Here is a 22,556-nt window from a genome sequence, read left to right on the forward strand (position 1 = left end):
GCCTCATCGTTGGTGTGCTTGCGGTGGTGCACGCTTTAAAGGAGCCCATGTGTGCTGTGTATGTACCCGGCCTCCTGCATAATACAGTGCTGTTTTTTACGACTGTTCTCTTTATATGCACACTCCCTGCCCCCCCCCCCCCCCCTTTCTCTCTCTCTCTCGTGTTTACGAATGCCTTGCTTCTTTCCCGGGTCTCGTGTACGCATTGTATCCACGCCTGTATCACTTTTTGTCCTCTGTCTAAGTATTTCTTATCTTCGTTGAAGGCATTCTAAATGGGAGGGGGAAGTACGTTCTTATGTACACAGTTGGTATTTGTTTTAATTCCTCTGATCGTCCGTAGCTGTACCGGGAAAATCTTTAATTTGCATTGGCAATAAACGGCTCTTTGATGGGAACCTTACCTCGCCATGCGAAAATGGCTCTAGATTAGAAATGGCTCTAGAAAAAGAAAAGCAAATGGCAATAAACGATTATTGCGTTCTCTCGTGATTTTAGTGGCGGTAGTATTCGTTGCATTGTTTTGTAGATTCTCTTCGATTCATGGCTAGTGTCGATCGCACTCGTAAACAACGGATTTCTTTTTGTGGTTTCTGGCGAGCCATCCGGTTTTGCTCCATTCTTAAAGCCAATCAGCGACGACGCAGCTTCAAGGTGTTTGTTCAGTTCCTATCGGACCTCCGGCGTCTGTAAACCAAGCAGCTTTGTCGCTAGCTTGTACACACGCGTCGCCGCTGCACTGTTGAAACTCCGTTCAGCTCCCTCTTTGACCCCTCGCGATCGGCGGCCGGATTGGTTCTGCGATGGCTGAATGTCTGTCATATAATCTTACCCGTCGCTCACCTCCTTATTGGTTTTTTTAACGGTCCGCCCCGATCCGGTCCCGACACGTTGTAAACACTGCAGGCGCCTTCCGGTCGGCGAACAGGCCCCATAACTGCGCGCGTTAGGAGGAGTGATAAATGTGGCAGCTATGGGGAACGTTACGACGCTGACTTGGGGGAGATAGGGGCAGTCCTGAGCCGTGCGATGCCGTGCCGCGCGAGCGAGCGAGAGACGCGCCTTGCTGCTGCTCGCTAACCCCCTTCCTTCCTTTGCTCGTGAGCCCCGAGGCGACCGTGACAAATGGCTGAGCCGTGCTTGCTCGCGCCATGCCGCGCTCAGGGCTCGCGGAGCAGAATGGTTTGAGCTACCACCGGGCCAGCGTGTCTATTTTCTTTCCCTTGCCCACGTCTTTTTTTTTTTTACCCTCAACCCTCTGGGCTTGCCTTTCTGGCTTTGTTCGTATATCTGGCGTAAGCGTTTCTGGTGGCGGGCCGTCGTGTTGCAGGTGGTTTCGCTTGACTTGACTATAGGTAACCGGACACGTCATTTGTTTCTCGGCACGCTCCGGCGAAGTTCGTTTCTCTCTATCTCTCTCCCTAGCACTGGCCTGCCAGACCTGTCCCGACTGCGACGCGCGGTATTTTGTTGCTGCCGGCTCCTAATACCATCGTCACAAAGGAGTGGTTCTTGCGTTATTCCACGCGAATGAGGTTGGGTGTCTCGAATTTCGTTTCGATTTTGCTCTGAAATAATGAGGTACAATCTGGTGGTAATGTGCGGTAGGGAGAGCGAGATGCGCGTGTGAAGAGGGCCGAATATTGTAGTGTTGTGTCAGATACAGTGAAGGTGTTCTTAAGCTTAAATCAGCGTGGGTTCTCCGGACGTATAACTTAACAGTGGTTCTATGCAGCAGCCGATAAATGAAGTATGCGCGAACTTCACCCCATTCGGCTGGCAATCTTCAATTTTTACGGGGTTGTAAGTCGCTATGTCATTCCCTTTCCTCTGATTACTTTTTTTATTTTTTGTTTTGTCCCGCACTACAGAGGTCCAGATGGTTCTTGTTCTTGACACTAGGATCTGATTGTTTACTGTGACGTTGATACCTGTCCCATTCTGAATAGCGTTTCATGATGTTGCGCTGGCTGCTTCTGCGTCCAGACGTACACCCCTTGTCATAGAGCCCAGAGGGTCTACTTCTGGGCCATACTATGTTGCTCGTAGCGCATTTCCAGGTTTCCAAACTTGCTGAAGGCAGGAAGATTTTTCGTCCTACCCTCTGCAATGGCTAGGACTGCCACGATTGTTAAAGAAGTAACAATATACGGCTTAAAAACAAACCCTCTGGGCTCTAAACTTTACAAGTGAGTTCTCGAAATACTTTGTCTGGAAGTTGATGATTTCGAAAGTCAGGCAGCGCGAACGTATGGGAACCGTCCTCGTTCTCCAAGCACCACTACCGCCGGGTTGCCATTATTATTTTGCTTGAAATTATCGACTCGGGGGGATAAGGACCTGCGAGCGACGCGTTCACAAAGTGATGTGAATAGACGCTGCGCATTTTCGGTACGCCGTGCTCGTCGGGCGTGTTTGTGGCGCTCGGCGAAGGCAGTCCCTTCCCGATCCGCCAAACTCGGGTGTACTCTTGAGTTGCCAAACTGAATTGACGGAGCGCCTAGGTAGCTTCGCTCTCGGCCCCCACTCGTCTGTGGGACCGATGCTCTTCCATCCGTAGCTTTCCGGATCAGCGAACCGAAGCCTAGCAGAGGGGCATCGCACGGGGCTCTGTTCTTTGTTTTGCGGCTTGAAGACCAGCAAGCCTGTATGTATATATATATATATATATATATATATATATATATATATATATATATATATATATATATATATATATATATATATATATATATAGAGAGAGAGAGAGAGAGAAACACGCCAACTTTCGATGCTGATAAAATTTTCTCTCTTTATATCTTTCACTTTTGCAGATTTTTGCCTGGCCCTCTCTGCGTTTGAGTCGCGGGGCCTGTAGTGACTGATTAGTGTTTCTTCCGGTTATGTGCGGCCTAGGTTGTGCTTCGTCTGCCGAAGGGTTGGTGTATTAGGGCGAACCTTTCCCCTTGTTTGTTCTCCGGTCTTTATTTTCTCTGGCTTACACTTCCTCACCGAAGGAGCGCGCCGCCATTCTTTTAGCCGGCTGTCTCCCTTCCGCTTTGCCTCTGCTCGAAATTGATAGCGGGGAGCTATTTGTCTCGAGAGCTCTTTTGTGCCGCGTTTGTCCCGCCCCGTGCGCCGCCGCCTCACGCCATCTTCCTTGGACTCGTGTTTTGCCGCGAAGCACCCCTTCAGTTCCTTTTTTTATTATCATTGTTGTTATTATTATTGGTATTCCTCGGCGTCTCCTTTGTCGCGGCTGATCGGTTTCTGCGCACCCTTTTCTCTGCAGCCTCCCTGCTGAGTAATCGTCATTGCCGGTCCGATGCTATAGGCGGCACGCGCAGTTTCTTCTTTTTTTCTATATCTCTCCTTCTAGCTCCTCCGTCGCGTTTCGCTTCACGTTGCATTAGCCGTAAACGGTTCCGCGTCTGCGAATGAGACAGATACGTGTCGCTCGCAGCTTCAGCGACGTTTTTGTTGCGACGCTTGCTCGCGCCTTGTTCGCGAGCGGTATACCGCAGCGCATCCCGAGTGCGCGGCTTCGTTTTCGGCAGGTGCGCGATCGCGACGCATTCATGGACGACAAAAGCGCCTAACTCGGTCCTGCGCATGCGCTGTAATTAACTCGTCGCTGTGCACTGTCTGTTCGGTACAATGGAGGCACGGAGGGGAACATTGGTTCCGCTCGTAAGCTCGTTGTTACACTCGTGTGGGTCAGAGGGAAGCTGTGTTAGGCGCTCCACCACGGAAGAATGTGCACACGTTTCAGCTGGGGTTTCCGGGTCTGTCATCGTCATGCGACCAGGAAGGCCTGCACACTGCACCCTTTGTGACACTGAGAGCACTCCCGTGCTTTTAAATGTGGAAAGAAAAGGCCAGTATGGGCGTCGCGTTGCGACGACCTGCAACCGTTGTAAGTGGAAAGAGGGAGATCCTCCTTTCCACTTGTTGGGAATGAGCTCGGAGCGTGGCCACCATGGGAGCTGCGAGACCACTCAGCCGATGCCACCTCCTTTTCAGAAGGGTAGATGCTTGGTCTTGTTGGTGCATGATTGAAGAAGCGCACCAAGACAAGGACGGAGAAAGAAATATTGTACCTGTGTGTCTCCGTCCTTGTCTTGGTGCGCTACATTTTGTTCCCTTCAGCTCCTTTTCCTGAGGCCCAGCTCGAAATTGTAGCTCTCCTATCGAGGAAAAGCACTAATGCTGACTCATTTTTATCGCGTAATGATAATCACACTCGCTCGTAACTTTAAAGGAGCACTGGAACCGCGTGATTCTAGTGTATATGGAATTGCATATCGACCTCCGCAAACATTTTTTACCTAGGACGATATGTTGCACCAGAGATGGGAGCGTTTACAAACAGCCTCTGCCTTCCTCTTCCCCCCAAATATGAGAAGAGGCCGGTGCCAATCAGGCTAAACAGCGGAGAAGTGGGGAAAAAGAAAGAGCTAAGCGTGCCGCATTCTCCTGTCCGATGTGCACGCCGCCTGCTTCAGCACGGTTTTTCATTGATCTAGTGGAGAGCCCGTCTCTGGCGACGTCAAGTGAGTTGTGATGCTCAGAGATGGAATTTGGGTGTACGACTGGCTCCGGGTGTAGCCGCGAGGCGTAGGAATGGCAGTTAAAAAAAGAAAAAAAAGGCATATTATTGCCGTGTTCGAATTTGAAGCGAACAAAGGGTCAAATTGCCCTTCGCGTACGGACTTGCTTCTACGGGCTGCTGCTTTCTCTACGAGGCGAACCAATCGGCTTGCGTGGACGGACACGGAGGGGCAGTGCGAAATTGATTGCCTCTTACGCGTTTCTTTTTTTTTTTTTTTTTTTTTTAGGAGGTGGACGAAGTGGACGGAAGAGTGGCGTCATTAACGGGCCCATTCGCCGCTGCGCACGAGAGTGCAGTTGGCGTAATCGGATGCTTCTGTAAGCTTATTAGCGATCGTACGCGGCTTGACTGTCTATAGCTTGTTGCGTCATTTCCTTGTCCCACCGGTGGCCCAAGGCAAAAAGCAGCGTATGTGTTGTGGCCGTCGTATTTTGTTTCCGTGCGTGCGTGCGCAGTTACTTTCTACCACTTGGCTCTTGAGCAGTGCTCGGTATCAGCGACTGGCGATGCAATGTCGACATAACTGACAACGAGTGGTCTCATTTAACGAAGTGGGCTTCGATGCGAAGAAGGCGATCGGGACGGTGGAAAATCGGGCGAAGAATTGGTGTTGGAATTTGTCAATTCCTAGGTGGAACTGCTCGCGCAGGGCGAGATCCATTGGGGCTTATGAGAATAGAAGCTTTGAGGACGACGGCGGGGATGAGTTTAGCCTATTGGAAGAAAAGAAACCCTGACGTGACCTTTCTCCTCTTTATTAGGATCAGTTTTGACACAAAGTTCGTATTTCGCCAAATAAGGCGTTCTTCAGTGCTACGCGAAAATACGTTGTTCCCATTGGAAAGCAGTTATTTGCTGTCGCTTGACTCTTGCGTCTTTTAAGCTCATTTCCACTTGACCAGCTAGTCGCGGTACCTCGCCCAGATTTAAAGAAGGGGCGGTCGTATCATTTGTCCGTTCAATCAAATCTTGGCTTGTTTCGCCTGCTTCCGAGCTCGGGCTGGGTGCTGCTTATGAGCACACGTTGGAGCTCATCGCATGCCGCGCCTGTCGTTGATGACCCCCCGTTGGAACTACAGCAACCGCCGGTGCCGCTGCTCTGATTAAATTTCACCCCCTTTCCAACCTCGCCCACTCCGGCGAAAGCAGCCTATTGTGTTAGCGTTCCGCGCCGCACGTTGTTACCACTTCGGATTTGCATACGGTTCGATGCGGTCGGTCTTTTCAAGAGAGGGGTTTAAGAAGTAGAGATCAGAAGCAGCTAAAATTCGGACCGGCCCAGGGGAGCTAATTTGATTACCTCCGTCGGACCCCTTTGTTTCCGACGGTGCTGGAACTCTGGCGTCTTTATTTTGGCTTCCTCCATTCACCTGCTGTGCAGGTGTTTAACAGAAATTGCCCTCCGCGCTTATTTGGTTTAGTTTTTTGCCTACGCGAAGTAATACAGTGCGGCACCGCCGGCGTATCGTGTGGTCGTTTCGCAGCGCAAGTTCCTTCGTGTTTCTCTCGGCATTATCCCTCCCTCTACATCGCTTCGACGTCGAGCGAGGAAAGAACGTGCGTGGCGTGAAGATTAAATTCGATCGCCGCGGGTTGCTTGCTTTTGCCGGTAGCTGGCGCTACGCATCTTCATCCGAGCGTAGAAGCTTTAGCCCCGGTACACTGTCGTGGTATGCCGTGCATAAATGTGGGTAAGGGCCGCACTTCTGTATGGGTCGCTCTCTCCCAACTTTAAAGTCGATAACTTGAAAGAACATAACTATAAACCCGCTTATAACTAGGGCGTGCTTTTTCCCAGAAGATGTCAGGCGAAGACGGCGGCCGTTACCCGAATGCACGCGGCCGTTAGCGAGGCGCGCGCTGCTGCATTCCGCGTATAAGTACTCGCTTCCCGTAAGGCTACCTCATACCGCCTTCCTGTGGAGGCGATGGGGTGTTATGTTTCGCCGGTGACGCGACCGCAGTGGTTGGAATGACATCGCTTCGTTGGCGTTCGCAGCCATTTCTGCCCCGCCGACCAGATATTCTTTTTATTTCACTTGACTTGTCAGTTTCTCTCTGACGTCATACTGTTTGCAGCAGACGCTCACTAGCGCCAGCGCGCGAACGGCACAGTGCGACAACGCCTGTTTTTGTAGCGCGAGCTACATTACGCCAGGTTTTCGAGTCGTTAGCGCGGTTGCGCCGTGACCTTTAAGCAGCTAGGGGTCATGTAGTTGGCAGACGGTAGCTGGCAGCTGACGTGGCTTAGCACTAACTGGACGTCGGGTTGTCAGACCCGGTGTCCAGTTGTCAGGAGCTACCAACTCGGGTCTATATCCTTTCACATGGAAGAGCGATATCGGGATCAACCTGCATTCACGTTACCCCTAAGCCACGCAGGCACGATCATACGGCTTGGTTACAGCCGAGCTTTACATGTAATGTGGTAGCCTACGCTATCGCGTGTGTCTCGTCAAATCGCGTCCTGCATGCACTGACGTCGCAGAGCACGTGACGTCTGCGTGCTGTGCGTTGTCAGTCCACCTTTAAGAACCTCCAGTGGTCGAAATTATCCCGAGCCCTCCACCCTATGGCATCCATTTTAGACTGAGTCGCTTTGGGACGTTAAACACCGCGAACCATGCAACCGCTGCTTCAACTTGCCCCGCCTTAAATGTGATGCACGGATCTTCTGTAGTCGCAACTTTAAGTCGCCGTTTCAATCTGGGGAGCAGTGTATACGCGCCAACTCTGTTCATCACGATTGGCTTCGTCGGGTCGTGCCCAGACTGGACGGCTTTCTGCGCGCATGCGCGGAGCTGTTCGTCGGTATGGCGACGACCGGGTCGGCGGGGAAGGCTGAGACGATAAACTGCTGCCGTGGTGGGTGTTGTAATGCGCCCGTTGTTACAAACGGCATTGCACGTATATACACTCGGATAGATATCGTCCCGTGTGCTACTGGCGTGCTTCGCGGGTTTATACTAGCGATCGATTTGCGGCTCCGAGCATTTTTTTTTTTCTTCCTGGCTTCAGTAACGTAGTGATGTATACTGGTATTCCCTTTTTTCTACAATGGCAGAAGGTGAATTACGAGCCTGGTTTCGTCAGACCCTTGTGGAAGATGAGGAGAGATGGAGCTTGCTTAGATTTGTGAGCCGTTGTTTTTCCTTTTTTTTTTTTTTTCAGCCTCCGCAGTGTTTTATCGGGACCCGCGCTTTTCATGCTGACCGGTGACGTTTGCGCGCCCAGTATGGTAACCGATCGACTGCGCGAAAATGGGGTATCTTTTCGCATGGTCATGAACACCCTTTCTTTCGATTTTCTGGGCGGCTTTCCGAGTTTATCTAGGTGTCCGGGAGGAGGGTGTGCGTTTGTCTGCGTCATTGTCCATCGTCGGCGGATTCTCGAATCGATATCGAGAGGCGGTCGCTGGGTCGCTTTTTCTATTCGATCTCCGACTTCATTCGTTCTACGTTTTCGCTCGCGCGTTGCGCGTGGCGACTCCATGTGCGAATAGGCGTCCCTTTTGTCCGTTCCATGCCCTTCTTGAGAAAAGGTATGACCGAGTATAGTGGTTTTTTTTTAGTATTTTTATTTTTTATTAACGCTGTAAGCCTTCACAGGCTCATGCAAGAGTGGGTACAAAATCACAATTCTAGAGACAATTTACACTGCATTCTAGAAATAAAAAACAAGTAAACAGATTAACAAGGAAAGTTGAACATCACATAACTATTTCGGAAAGGGCCTACAATTGCATGCACATGAAACACTCCATGCATTGGCTTTAGGAGTCACCAATCTTAAATGCGCCTGCTTACAACGTTGAAGTTTGCTGGCCGAAAAAATATTTCCACCTGGCAGCAAATTCATCTGCAGATATCGAAGTTACAATATCGCGTGGCAGGTTATTTCATAATTTCATGGACGAAAAAAGTACTCAGTGTTATAGAGGGTGATAAATGGCCTTATTGACTTATCATGGTCTGTTCGCATGTACGCATTTCTGGACGAATACTAAACGAAGGAAAAACCCTGACGGTAGGCGCTTTTTTTTTTTTTTTTTTTTTTGTAGCTGAGCTAGCTGATTAGCATATAACAAGTGGCTTTCTGGGCACAGTAACTGACCGCTGCTTCTACGAGATGAAAATTCAAATCAGCTTCTCAGACGCGAGCTTCCTATGACACGCGACCGCGGAGGTCCGCACTCGGCCCGAATGCGTTTCTTAGCGGCGCTGAAGCAATAGCCCTCGGAGGCGGCTAGACACAGTCACCAAGCTACTCTTCCCGGAACGGGACATCGTCACCAAGAAGCGTGCCGGCATCTTTTTTGGCCGCGACGCAGGACCGTGTTGGCCGCGGCATCGATGAGCTCACTTCTCCCAAAATACCATTTAATCTTCGTCGTCTGTGTGACGGGCCGTGGCTGGTCTTCAGCAGGGCCAAAGTGCGGAGAGTGACCTTCTCTCTGTTTTTCTGCTTGTTTCTCTATTTGTTGTTTACGTGTCTCCGATGATGCGTGTTCGTCAGAGTTCATCCTTGACTGTGGGCAAAAAACAGATTCGACGGCGTCGAGGCGGCGGTGCGTGCCAAGAAGTCGCTCAACGGGGCCGACATCTATTCCGGATGCTGCACCCTCAAGATCGAGTACGCCAAGGTGAGTGGCAGCTGTGCCTCCTCTCTACGGAGTCTTCCGCATCCCATCTCGCTTTTCTAAGGTCTCACTATGAGGAAGGGCATACGTGAACAAACTGCGGTGGACGTTAACAAAAAGCCACTGGAATATTGGTGGCTCTGGAATAGGGCAGGATACAAGTTCGAGATTAAGAATTGGTCGAAGCACATGTGAAGAAAGATAGTGAATTTATGGATAATGCCTAAGTGTGAAAAAAAAAAAAAAAAAAAACGTGATAAAGGTTTAAAGGAAAATTAAATGTACGCTTGGAAGGGGGCGCTCCTAATATGCATTACATTTATTCATCCCAACTGGCTGTGATACAGTACTAATAAGGTACGTCTGTGTCGAAGCCTTGTCATTTGCGAGGATTGACACATTAGCCATTTCGCTTCGCAATATAGGCCCCTTTTAGTGTCTCAATGACACAGGGGAGTACATTTGTTCGAGCGTGCAAGCCTTATTTGAAGTTTAAATTTAGGAACTTGGTCTCCGGTTATGTTTATACCTGGGTGCCCGGTCCAAGGTGCGTTTTTTTTTTTTTTCTCTCTCTCTGTCCCAACATAGCTTTATCAATAGCAGAGCACTAAGTAACCCTCGTGAAACTTAAGGGTCGCTTAGTCCTCTGCTACGCACAAAGCACACAGTATCTGATGCAGATATCCCAGAAGGTTCCTTTTAACCTCGTCAGCTTTGTAGCCTACAGCGTGCCCAACTGCATCAGTGGTGCAGGATGGCGCTGTGCGTGTCGCTTCCCACTGCGCTGTATTGAGCCAGCGCCGTTAGTGAAGGGCTCAGTCAGACAGTGAGCCAGTTCTGAACGTTATTCGGCGAACCAGGGATGGTAAGTACTTGGCCGAAGTCGTTTTGTCAGGTTGTCGCGGTGTGCGTTCAGCGTACGAGGTGTGGGCCTTCTGCGTAAGATAACCGTTAGACCGGGCTTCCGCACTTCAGCCTAGCTGTGGTGCACTCGTGCTTGAAAAACGGCTTCTGTGAGCGGGAAAGGCTAGCGAGTGGCGCAGCGACGAAGAGTCGTAGCTGGGACTGGAGTAAAGCGGACATCTACAATGAATCTAAAATTGGTTTATAGGGAAGAAAAGGCACGAGTTCCGGCGACTGATTTTGCAGACAGGTATTGCGGACACAACAAATGACCCCTCTAATCTCCCGGTGGTGCGAATGTACCTCGCTGTACAGCTTTGGCAAACCTCCTTTTTCGCGTCTTGTTCTAAGGTAGTGGAACGTTCGCGGACGCATCTGCTATCTGCCTCGGGCGGCTCTGCTGCAGTCAAACTTCGCTTTCGGAAGGAGTCCGGGTAAAAATAGCGCACCTGGATAATTACAGGTATCGTAACTAGCATTCTCTCCGTCTCTTTCCCGTGCTTTCTGTATTACATTTGCTTTGCATTTTCGTCGTGTCAGCGCTTCTCAAGGCTTGTCAAATGGAAAAGGTGCTGACACCGCTTGTCCTTTTCGTGCTTTGGTTTCCCCTCTCTCTCGCTCTCTCCACGCTTTGTGGCGCATCTTACGTCATCGCGGGGGGTCCATGCTTTTTTCTTTTCTCTCTCTCTCTTTTTTTTTTTTTTTCCCCTATGATGGAGATGGGCGTCGACAGAGCGGGGGAATGGGGTGGAATTTTTATTACCTGTGCGCTTCCGAGTTCCAGCGGGCTAGGTCGAAGGTTGATTATCGAAGTGAGCCGGCTGTACTTCGCGGAGCTGCCCGCGCAGAGCACGGAACTAGGTAGAGAGGTAGCGTAACATTTACCGTATGTATGCTGGTGCTCCGGCAACGGCGGCCCTTCAGGCCAATCTTAAGCTATCCTCCGATTCTGCTCATTTCTCTCTTTGTCCCACCCCCCTTCCGTGCCCATGGTCTCGTTTTGGAAAGGAAGCCGCGCCAGTTGTATGCATCGAAAAAAAGTTTGTAATCCTGCCTCTTGAGCAACGCTGCATTACAGAGTTTTGTTTGTAAGCCGCGTCGCCTTTGCTGTGGTTGGCCTTCGAGGCTTGCCACAAGAAAGAAGCATACGCCGTAAAATTTGAGCCGCAGACAGCTGCACACATTTCTTTCGTTGCAGTGTCAGCGGAACCAAGCGGGCGTGAAAGGGAGAAAAATTTTGATCGATTTCCCGTGATGTTTTCTTCGCCTGCCTAAAAGGATACAGGTGCTTCGGAGAAGCGTATGTTTAGCGAGTCTGGCTGCCTCATCCCTCTGTTACCCAGGGCACATTTGATTTGGGGTAAGGTGTGCGTTCCCAAGTCGCGATTCCCCTTTACCACCGGCGATGGCCCAATGTCGTCTATTACGCGTAAGTCGAGGAGCAGGCCGTAGCCGAAGAAGCAACGGTTTCTTTTGCTTGGGTTTCTTGAGTTCCTGATTGGCTAGTTTTCATTTTGCATTCTTATTGCCATTCTCTCTCAGCGCTTTTTTTTTTATTTTATTGGTGGATTCTACTTTTTGAAAAGTGATGCGCCCGGAAATGCAGCGGCATGCGAGCAAATTTTTAACGCGTAGTAGTTTTTTGGCCGTTTATTATTATTATTATTATTATTATTATTATTATTATTATTATTATTATTATTATTATTATTATTATTATTATTATTTCCTCGCGTTGCTTCATGCCACCGTTTTGTTTTTTTTCTGCAATCGTCCCGCCGTGGTGGTGCGCTGTGGTTAGGGCGCTCGACTTGTGTGTCCAAGCATGGGGGATCGAATCCCGGCCGCTGCGGCCACTTTTCGATGGAGGCGAAAAGCGAGGCGCCCGTGTGCTGTGCGATTTCAGTGCACGTTAAAGAACCCCAGGTGGTCGAAATTTCCGAAGCCCTCCACTGCGGCATCTCTCATAAGCTGAGTTGCTTTGGTACGACGTTCAACTCCCTAAAACAAACCAAACTGGAACAAATCTGTAATCGTAAGTAAACGTGCGTGGCGTCCGCAGAGACTCCGGTCGGTTCCTTTATTCTGCGCGGCCCTGCACGCGTGGGCGCGCAGCTGTTCAGTGCGGTTAGGTGCCGGTGTCTCCCGCGGGCCCTCGCAACACGATTAGGCTTACTGCTGTGCAAGCACGCTTGGTCTATCGTTCTGGCGTTGTTTAGCCGAGGTGACGCTATTCCCTCCTTCATGTCCGGCTTTCTCATCTCGCCATCGCGGGCCGTGCCCTTCAGCACCCCGGTAGCTGAGTACACTCCTCTGCTTCACTGGCGGCTCTCGTTGTTCGCGGTCCTGGGAGAACTTTCGCTTGTGCTTTTTTTTTATGTATATATTCTTTCGTTACCTTTTCTTTGAGCGCACCGGCGTTCCTTCCTCAGCCTGTGCCGCCTGAGGCCCTCTCGGGCCGACTTCGTTAGCGGCGCGCAGATTCTTCTATTCGCGCCCAACTGGCCCGCTGGAACTGGTGTGCGTGCGTGTGTACATGTGTGGCGCTTGTGTACACGCCCCCGATTAGTCAGGCACAGTTGTTTCTGCTGCGCTTCCTACCAAGAGTTCTGCTGGTTCGTATTGTATACGCCGAAAGGGACGAGGCGGAGGGCCAGAGTGCCGGGTACGGCCCTTTGAGCAGCTCGTCCTGCTTCCGGTCTGGCGTCCCGGCGAATTATTTTTTGTGCCGGAATTCGTCATCATTGCACATGACTGTCCCGCCTTTTTTTTTTTTTTGTATGTTTTCCCTGTCAGGCGTCCCCACGGGTAAGGATGGCTAGCGTGGTGTGTTGATCGATGCTTGGGTGCATTTTAACTTTACCGTCTTAAACCGGGGCATCTTAATAATCTCGACATTCCTTGGTTGTGTTTCTGTTCAGGCTGAACCTGTTGCTTGAGTTTTTAATGTGCAGCCTTTTTTTTTGTTTGTTTGTTTTTTTCGCTGCGGCATTCTCCGAAATTTCATATGCTGATCGAGCCACAAATTGCGTCTCGCTAGTGACGTCGCTGGACTGCGCACATCACCAGTGTCGTATCCCATCCTTGATCCCGGCTTTATCATGCCAAAACCACGCGCCCCCTTCACCCCCCTATTTTTTTTTTTTTTTTTCAAAATGAAAACAAAAATAATAACGGTGCCGTTGAGAAAGTGTTGAAATGTCAAAGTAGTTCTGGGAACTGATGAATCGGCGCGTGTAAAATTAGTTACTGACAGCCTTCGTCAAAAATATGCAGAGCGACAGAGCTCGTTGCGGATCTCCAGCGCGCGCGCAATCTCGCAGGGGAAGAGAAATCTAGCTTCCACCTTTCGATATATGTAAGAGGCCTTCGGTATTCCAGGAGCGCTTCCTAGTGCTCCGTTTTTTAATGCGAAAGCATTACTTCGCTATGTTCAGATTTCTGACCGCAGACGCGGGTGCAGAACGTGTCAGCAAAATCGTGTCCACAGCAGTTATGAGTAATTGAGTAGTGGTAGATGTTAATCAGTGGTGTCAATCGATAGAGGGTGACGTAATGTTGTGTCCGAAAAAATTATTAGGCCAGTAAGTTAATTAGGTAATTAATGAGAGGCAAAAAAAACGCAAAAGTAAAGGCGAAAATGGCCTCATTAGCCAATGGCTTGGCGCCACATTTAAATGCATCAAATACTAAAATAGAAATCAGTCAATAAGGTGACGTCAAAGATGTGACGTTACGCAACCTGATGTCTAGCCAAAAAAGGATATAAGAAGGGATTGGCGCGCAATTTGAAAGTACCAAAGACTAAGTTAAGGCAGTCAATTAGGGTGACGTCACACAACCGGAAGCAGAGCCGAAAATGGGCATAGGATGGGATTGGCGCACAATTTGAAAGTACCAAAGACTAAAACGGGTAAACAAGAAGTGATTTAAGCAACCAACAGCAGCATCCGTGCTTTTGCAGTACTGCAATGCAGATTATGCAGTGCTCTTTAATTTTTTTATGTAAATTTTTGACAAATACTGTACGTTCGCAGTTACAAGTTGACTTGATACACGTATTTTCACTAATCCCGACGAACGCAAATTCTTGCGCGTGTCTTGAGAGGACACGATAGCCCGATATCGGGCGTGGAGCGTATTTCTCGCTTTGCGCCGCTCGAGGAGTTATTTGAAGGGATCGAAGAAGGGATTATTTCCGGGGCGATTCGCCTCTCGTACATCATTTCGCCGTAGATCGCGCCGACGGACGCCTTCAAATGTGCGTCACAGCTGCCCGCTGATAGATGTGGGGCGTGTCGCGGTTTCTTTCCCCCTCGCCGCCGCTTCCTTGCAGCCCACGTGAGCAAGCGTGCAACGAGACGGAGCGCGATAACAAGGAGGTTGCTTTTCTTTCTTCATGGGCTGCTTCCTGGAGCCTGGGGCAGTAAGATATTGTGCATAGCACCTCCCCGTCGTGTATTAATGTTCCTTTTGGATCACCTTTAGAGACAGGATCCTGCCTCCTCACAGCGCAAGGGACCTGCCAACAGATGTTTGGTCTGGGCTAAAATAAAGACAAGGACGACACAGATGTAGACAGGACAGGCGCTATGTTGTTGAAGCATTGAGGGTTACACAGTTTACCACAGGATTACCTGCCGCTTACCTCGGAGCGCCCACGTATAACCAGCCGCCGCCCGAGTCCGACCATGTTATGGCTTGGTTGCTTTGTTTTCCCTGTTTCGCAAACTCTTCTTGTCTCGCGAAACGGATCTCGGGGGAGATGGTGAAGGGTGGCTGTTCCTGGCCCTACGGGGCTGGGACTGGCAGGTCAACGCCGCTTGCTGCGGGGGCTAGCCTGCCCGCCGGATTTTTATGTTTTAGACCGTCATTGCACCCGCCACCGCTTAGGCGGTGGACGATGGCTGTTGCGGCGCGCATCTTTCTTTCCCTCTTCATTTTCTTTCTTCTCTATTTTCTCTTCTGTCTGCACGAGGCAGCGGAAGTGGCTCAGCTACAGATCCAGTAGCAGGCCAGTGCATTTTCTTTTCCATCTCCCTACAGCCACAACAGATATCCCCCCCCCCCCCCCTCTAGCTCTCATGTTTCGTTTCCTCGCTGCCCGTCCCCTATGAACTCTCAACGCGTCACCTCTTTTTGTGGTGACTGCGCATCACCCCATTGTTTGTAATCACCATCCTCACCTCACTTGTGTGGCCTGTTCACACTATGAACTCTGTCGTTTTTTGTTTGTTCTTTTTCTCGAAAAACAAGAAGCTGTGTACGTGTCGCGCAGTTTTCTTGACAAAATATCTGATCATAGTCGTGAAGGGTTCCTTTGTTATCTCGTTTATCCGTGTTTTTCTTCTTTCCTTTAAAGGCGTACCTGCATGTATTTCTCCCTGTTTGTGGGGTCTCTTCTCTCCTTCCTGTCTACGTCTCCATCCCTTTCCTCTCTTCCCGGTGCAGTTGTCTAGCCACCAGTTACCGCACATTTCCCTCCCACCGTGACCCTCCCTTTTCCTTTCGGCATTCCATCCCAAAAGACACTCGCATGCGTCGCGCGTGTGCATTGGTACTTCTTCATTGGTTACGCGGGGCCATTGCCGCGGCGGCTCCTAGCTTTTGAAACCGCCAACCTGTCAGTCCGGGCTCTTTACGCGCAAAAGAATTTATCCCACGGTCCTTCACCCCCGCCTTTCTATCCCCTTTGCTTTTTCCTTGTTGCGAAAAGGTTAGAAGAAGCGCGTGTTTGTCTGCTCCCTCATATTTGATGCTTAGTTATTTTGGAGCACACCCGTTAGTGCGTAGGTAGATGGCTGGGCGCGGGACTTGATCTCTGCTAGCTTTTCCTCCGAAGGCCTCTGAGCTCCTTCCCAACTTAGTGGGCGCTCCTTCCCCCATTCTTCTTTCCACACTTTGTTCTCCCCATTTCGGAGGTGCGGTGTGTGATGTATCACGCCCCGTTCAGGCGGGTTGCTCGACACAGCGTCACCGCGCTGCCGCCTCAACCCTTTGTTCCTGCTTTCAAATTCTACGCCGAACAAGTGGAGGCAGGCGTAACGGGGAAGATTTGTATCTCGTTGGTATGCCGCCGGTGCACGCGCGCGTGCGAAAAATGCGTTCCGCCGAAAACACGGGGAGCCGTCGCCACCGCTGCTGCCGCCAGAGCGCGGTGTTAGCATACTCGTTCGAACGCGCCAAGGAGCGAGCCGCGCTTGCTGCATTCGTTTGCATGCCCTATGTGTGTAGGAAGGCTCGCTGTTTTCTCTCTGTGCCGCCGAGGAATTTTCGCGCGAAGGGAATGGAGGAGCGGGCGCTGCCTCCAAAACAGCGCGTTTCTTCTGGATCGCTGCTGGCGCTCAAGATATTGCTTTGGAAGGCGGTTCGGCAGAAGGAATGGTAAAAAAAAAAGGGGGGGGGGGGGGGGGGGGGTAATCTGCTTGTTTTCTAAATGTGTGTTCGAGGCGTCTGACTTCAACCGCTCGAGCGGTATTTCTTTTTTTTTTTTTTTTTCGGCTTGTTAGGGCAGTCCGCCGCTCGTTATTCAGTATGCGTAGGTGTTTACGCAAATGAAATCTCTATTAGTCGTAGTAGCTCGAGTAAGTTTGTTCATAATCTTTAATAATCGTGCTTGTTGAATTTGGGCTCGAAAATTCCTAACCCCGTATCTCGCACAATGCGAAAATCCACACGTGATTCTCTGTCCCTTCCACGCTACCCTTCTTGACGCGCTCCCAACTGCTGAGGCGGCGATCATGTCGGTGGCATTTGTGCCCTGGAGCATATGCCTGGAGTTGGGTGCATTGGTATGCGTCGCGACTTTCTAATAACCCGAGAAATAACTTCAGTCATAGTGCTGATAACCTCTTTACCCAAAAGAGTGCTCTGTGTTTCAGCTTTTTTTTTTTTTTTTTTTTTTTTTTTTAAGAGCCACTGTGTAGGGTATGGCGTTTTAAGGAAAGGAGCCCAATGCTTCGATCAGGTACCGGAGATAGTCTGTGCAAAATGCTATAGCGATACACGCGCCGCAAAGCAGCAAAAACACAAATCGAAGCTCTCTTCCTCCCCTTTGGAAAACCAGCTTCCCCGTTCTCTACGCTGGCTCGTCGGGCCGCTGTGCTGACGTCAGAATGGCAACGACATTTATTGGCCCGTCTCGCTGACTGACGGGTGAAGGATGGGCGTACACGACTAATTGTGTCCGCCGCTCGCTGCACTGCACGCCTTTCCCTCGCCACGGCGGGACTGAATGACTGAATGCAGCTGCGCGCCCTCACTCGCCTGTTTCGTTTTCACGCACGTAGAGTACCACGCGCCACCTCCCGCCAAACGCGGAGGAGGAAGGGGAATTTGTCTTGCGGAGGCTAGACGACCGGGCAGGAAAGAAAAGATTTTGCGAGGGAACGGGATGAGAGAAACGCGACAGAATCGGGTGATTGCGATGGTTGTAACTGCGTTATTAATTACTCTTTTCAAGAACATTTTTTTTTTTTTTTTTGCATCCTGGGGTGAAGCCTCGCAGTCACCGGGGAAGTAAATATTTTCGACCGGAGTGTGGACAGTGAGTGGCCCTTTAAAACACCTGTTCATCCTGGAGTGTAGCTCAACCAGCACCAAGCTAAATTGCGAAAAAAAAAAAAAACTCGTCTTGATGGAGGCTCCTCTAAATTGAAATGATTCTCAGTTTTGTGTCATATTCGTCGTAATGGCCTCCTCGACCTCGTCAAGTTGTATTAGCATCTTTAGCTCAAGTTCAGGAAGATCAAAAGTGAACGGAATCGTAGCCGCACTGCTTGACGTGCCGTTGTGCCTGCCATTATACACAGCTGTCGAAGGAGTAGCTGCGCTGTCCGTCACTTCCGACGCCTCCGCCATTCGTCGAGCGACAGCGCAGCAGCCATCCCGCCCACCCTTCTGGGGAACGAAGCCGTGCGCCTGATTCTCCCCAGTAGCTGTCCCGCGTCGTTTCCGGAGGGCCAAAACGGCGGCCTGCCTTCTCCGAGCCCTTTGTTGTCGGGTCGCCGCGCGCGCTGTCGTTTCCCCATTCTCGCCCGCGGTTCCTCATGAAAGATTCAGGCGGACTGAAGCTCCTCCTTTCCCTTTGGCTCTTTATATCGCCCTCCACTTCAGTCGGTTCGCTGCGTGGTCTCCTCGAACTACTTGGCTCCCATCCTGCCTTTTGCTCCCCCGATTCCTGCGAGGATATTGGGAGGGATGACGACGTTGCCCAACCGGGGTGTGGCGTCCTCCTTGCAGTCTCCCACGTTCCCATTTCTTCGGAATGTACCTCAGTTTGCTCTCCCTACGAGGCGCATTCCGACGTGTTCTCCTCCCTCTCCGATCCTCTGTTTTTAAGGACGTGCCCCTCCCGTTTCCTGTCAGGTTTTTTTTTTTCTTCTCTCTTCCCTGAAGGGAGGATCGCCATCGCCCTTCAGTTCTTCGCTTCGCATTAAGCCTTTTTTTCCCCGAAAAGCGAAGAAAATATCTGATTCGGCGATTTTAATAATGGCAGTGCGCGAAGGTTGTACGCGTTCCTGGATACGCTCAGGCGGTTGTCATGGTACGCGTCCTTAATGGAGGGGCTGCTGATTAATTCCCTCCTGACGACTTCTGTATTATGGCGCGCTTCGACGCGGCCATCCTAATCGAGCACAGGACGGCTTTCCCTTATCGTTTTTTTTTTTCTTTCTCTCAGGCTCCGGCTTCGATACTCTTTAGACATTTATGTTTCTGTTTTGATACACTTCGAAATCATCTTCTGTCTTGCCATCGGTATTGTTCGAGATTTTTTTTTTTTTTTCATTCTTTCTCAGTTTCCGTTTCCGGGTTCCGGGCAAGAGCAGCCCTTGTGGACTACGCTATTATGTACATACATACCTCTGTGACGGCTGATTGCAGCACGTGCCCATTACGCGTTTGCGCTGGGCGAGTTATTTCCGCTTCCAGACTTATTTCGTACTCATAATTATGCGGGTATTTTATTTTACTTGCACTTTGTTGTATTCTTGCATATGAATGCGATTGTAGCAGTAATGTTGCGTTTATATTGCCGCATAGAAGACGACGCCAAAGATGATGACTGGGCCCCACAAGCGCGAGCCTGGAAGAGAAGGAAGTTGGAGCGCAAGACTCGTCCAGGTTGATTTATTAAACCCGTCCTATCTTTGGGTCCTCCTTGGCGTTCAATCGAGACGTGACAATATCATTATATTTTCTTTCAGTCCTTGATCCTCTATGGCTGAACCTGAGAGTAATATTTGTCAATAAAGTACCTTGAGAAAAAAAAAGTATATCTGGAGAGCACTTTTCGCTGACACGTCATTGCGTGGTTTAGTTCCAACTCGCTTAATCCGGTTTTCTGGCGTATTCGAACTGACGCCTTGGTTTCGGCAGCATCTCGTACATTAAAAGGCGCAACCTATATTGGAACGCATAGTTCCAACAGGTCGGCATTCTTCACGTCCGCAAGTCTCCCCTTCCCCACGCCGGGTCCGACCGAACCATAAAATGGACGAATACAGGCTGCTAAGGCCTTTGTAAGATTTTTTTTTTTTCTCCTTCCCGCACACGCTGCGAGGTTTGACAATTGTCGACTGCGACAGCTCCAAAGCCAAGATGAGAGAATCGATGCGGCACCGGCACCAGCTGCTTTGCTCGGACCGGCTTTTCCCTTTGCCTTACGTGTCCGCTTGATGCGAAGGCCTCGCGTTCCGTACCGGCAATTCATTGTTGATTCACCTGATCAGGGGAAGCTCCCTGCCGCGGGAATGAGCTGCTGCCCGTCTTGAGGAAGCCTCTTCCGCACGGTCCACCGGTTCGCCAAAGACGCCCTCTGTATGTCGCCTTCTTTCTTCTGCGGCCCATTCGCCGCCCGGTTGCCGTTATTTTTTTTTTTTCTTTTTCATTGTGATCATCTTTCCCCGTCCTTACTTTTTTTTTTTGGGTGTACAGCGAAAAGATTTTTTTTTTTTTTAACAGTCCCACTGTTCCAGCTTTGTCCTTTTCCATGTTAAGTCGTCGCCTTTGCGAAGATTGGATGTCAAGCGGGAAAATCCTCGTGTGCTTCGGAAGCTTGCGCTTTCTGGGCTGTTCCCGTATAGTAACAAGGATTTTACCTTGTTTGTCGTTTCTTTAATGGAGCTCGGTCTATCCGATTGAGCTCTAGAGAGCAACGTCTTTATCCTTTTGCTCTGAGAAGGGGAGGAGGAGGATTACTTGTCGTGGAAGACGGAATCCCGCCCCCCGTGGCGCAGCCGGGATTTCAAATTTTGCCCGTCGACCATTTCTTTTGGCTTGCTGCGTTGAAACCGGGCTCTCGAGGCTTCGTTTTCCTCCCCCCATCTCCCTCCGCCTTTTTTTTAAGCTCTGTGCCTTTTTATCTTGTCAGATGCCCGCCTTTGCCATTTCAAATTATGTTATTATCAAGAAACTAGTCGCCTGTGTCTGAGTCCTTCTTATAAGCCAGGAGATGTCTGTATTAGCGAGCTTTATCTCCAACAGACAGATGGTAGTAGGGTGTCTAGCAACCGGGAAAATCGGGAATAGTCGGAAATTTCATGTCGAGGGAAAAACCAGTAAAGTGTCACGGAAACCATCAAAAATACCACTAAGTCGGGTAAAATCGCACGATATATTCTGCAGTGCATTTACATTCTAAGCTGGCGCAGAGCAAGTGTGTTATTCATGCTGATGTGTGTGTGTGTGTGTGTGTGTGTGTGTGTGTGTGTGTGTGTGTGTGTGTGTGTGTGTGTGTGTGTGTGTGTGTGTGTGTGTGTGTGTGCGTGCGTGCGTGCGTGCGTGCGTGCGTGTGTGTGTGTGTGTGTGTGTGTGTGTGTGTGTGTGTGTGTGTGTGTGTGTGTGTGTGTGTGTGTTTCGACAGCGTGCGGCCGCGCCGCAAGACGAGTCGCGATATGTTACTTTGACGCCAGCGCATGTCTGAGCTGCCACATAAAGAACCAATACGCGCGTGAAGTGGATACTCAGTCAAATATGCGGAAGCGCTGCATGGAAATAGACTTTTAGTTCACCGTGATCCGCAACCGCGCGTTCCACTGCGCATGCCCGGACCCTCTTGACGCCGATAGATGGCGCCACGTACTGGATGTCGGCACATAGACCTGCGGCGTCGGGACCAATCAGCTTGTGCGCCCCCGCCCGCGCGCGGTAGAGGGTCACGGTGGCGGATCACGGTAAGCTAAATCTCTCCAATGGAGATTGAGTACACCGTGGCCCTCTACCGCGCGTGGTCGGGGCGCACAAGCTGATTGGTCCTGACGCCGCAGGTCTATGTGCCGACATCCAGTACGTGGCGCCATCTATCGGCGTCAAGGGGGTCTGGGCATGCGCAGTGGAACGCGCGCTGGCGGATCACGGTAGTGGGTCACGGTAAACTAAAACTCTCTACTAAGTACGCGAGAAAAAGCAGGAATAACCGCGCCAACAGCGGCCAGCGCGAAAGCGATCGGCGAGCTGTGCTACGCGCGCGCGTAGCCATATTGGATTCGATTGGCGGGATTGTTTGCGGGATGGGCGGCTCGCGTGCTCTGAGCGCTTTTAATTTTCAGTGAAGTTTAGGCGTTCTTAACGGCCATTAACATTAATGATAGCCTTTTCAAAAACTACTGTAATTTGCAGGATATGAATAATAGTTTTTTTTTTTTGTTGTGAATTATTCATTTATGCTCATTATCATCATCAGCTAAATTTTTAGCCTCTTCACCTCGTTAGATTGGATAATAAGGCAGCGCTAGCAGCGACCTGATGCTAGCGAGTCACGACGACGTGCTGCGTAAAACACCGTCGCGGTGATGCAGAAAGAGGAGGAGAGGCTCCCCTCCCCCTTTTCATGCGTGGCGGCGAGGGTGCTCCGCTGTTGCCGAAACGCCGCGGCTCGCTATCAGCGGATCGCGGTACGTGCATCCCGCTCTCACTCGCTTCACTCGTTAGCGATAGCCAACGTTAGCGATAGCGGCATCAGGCAGTCGCTGCAATCTGTTGGTCGCGCAACGTTCCTATGGGCCCACGCGCTGCTTTCCGCGACATCCCGTTAACTCAATTGCTCTCTTGGTTTCTCCGACCACAAAGCTTCTTTCATGACAGCTAAGAACTGTTAGTGGAATGTTTCTTGAAGGAATACGTGTGTAAAGTAAAATAAAAGTAATTGTGGATACGTGTCTTGCTCGAAATCTTTGCCTCAATGTATCGAAAAGCTGAAACAGCTGATGAGCTGCGCTCAAATTTCGCATTAGGAAGTAACGTAATCGTGGGCAATTTTTTTTTTTTTATTTGATAGTTGATCGAGTGTGCATTTGTGTGCGGCCCATGTTGGGAATTTTTCTACCAGGCAGCCCGGGTAGTGCTATAATATGTTACTCATAGACCTAGTTTATCTCGTCTAAAGGAAGGATATTCTTCTTGCACAGTAATGCTTTTTGATAT

General features: G+C 50.2%; 1 protein-coding gene across 3 annotated transcripts in view; it reads left to right on the plus strand.

Moving 5' to 3' along the window:
• sm (heterogeneous nuclear ribonucleoprotein L) overlaps positions 1 to 22,556 on the plus strand; it is a 124,004-nt gene that overhangs the window by 74,105 nt on the left and 27,343 nt on the right. For all 3 annotated transcript variants that reach the window (XM_084581950.1, XM_084581951.1, XM_084581952.1), the window contains one exon: positions 9,137 to 9,233. In XM_084581950.1, the coding sequence (XP_084438076.1) occupies positions 9,137 to 9,233 (97 nt within the window). The remainder of the gene's footprint in view (positions 1 to 9,136; positions 9,234 to 22,556) is intronic.

This window comes from Amblyomma maculatum, chromosome 10 (genome assembly GCF_055883805.1).
Source record: "Amblyomma maculatum isolate TAMU_Amacu chromosome 10, ASM5588380v1, whole genome shotgun sequence".
In the NCBI taxonomy this organism is placed as follows: Eukaryota; Metazoa; Arthropoda; class Arachnida; order Ixodida; family Ixodidae; genus Amblyomma; species Amblyomma maculatum.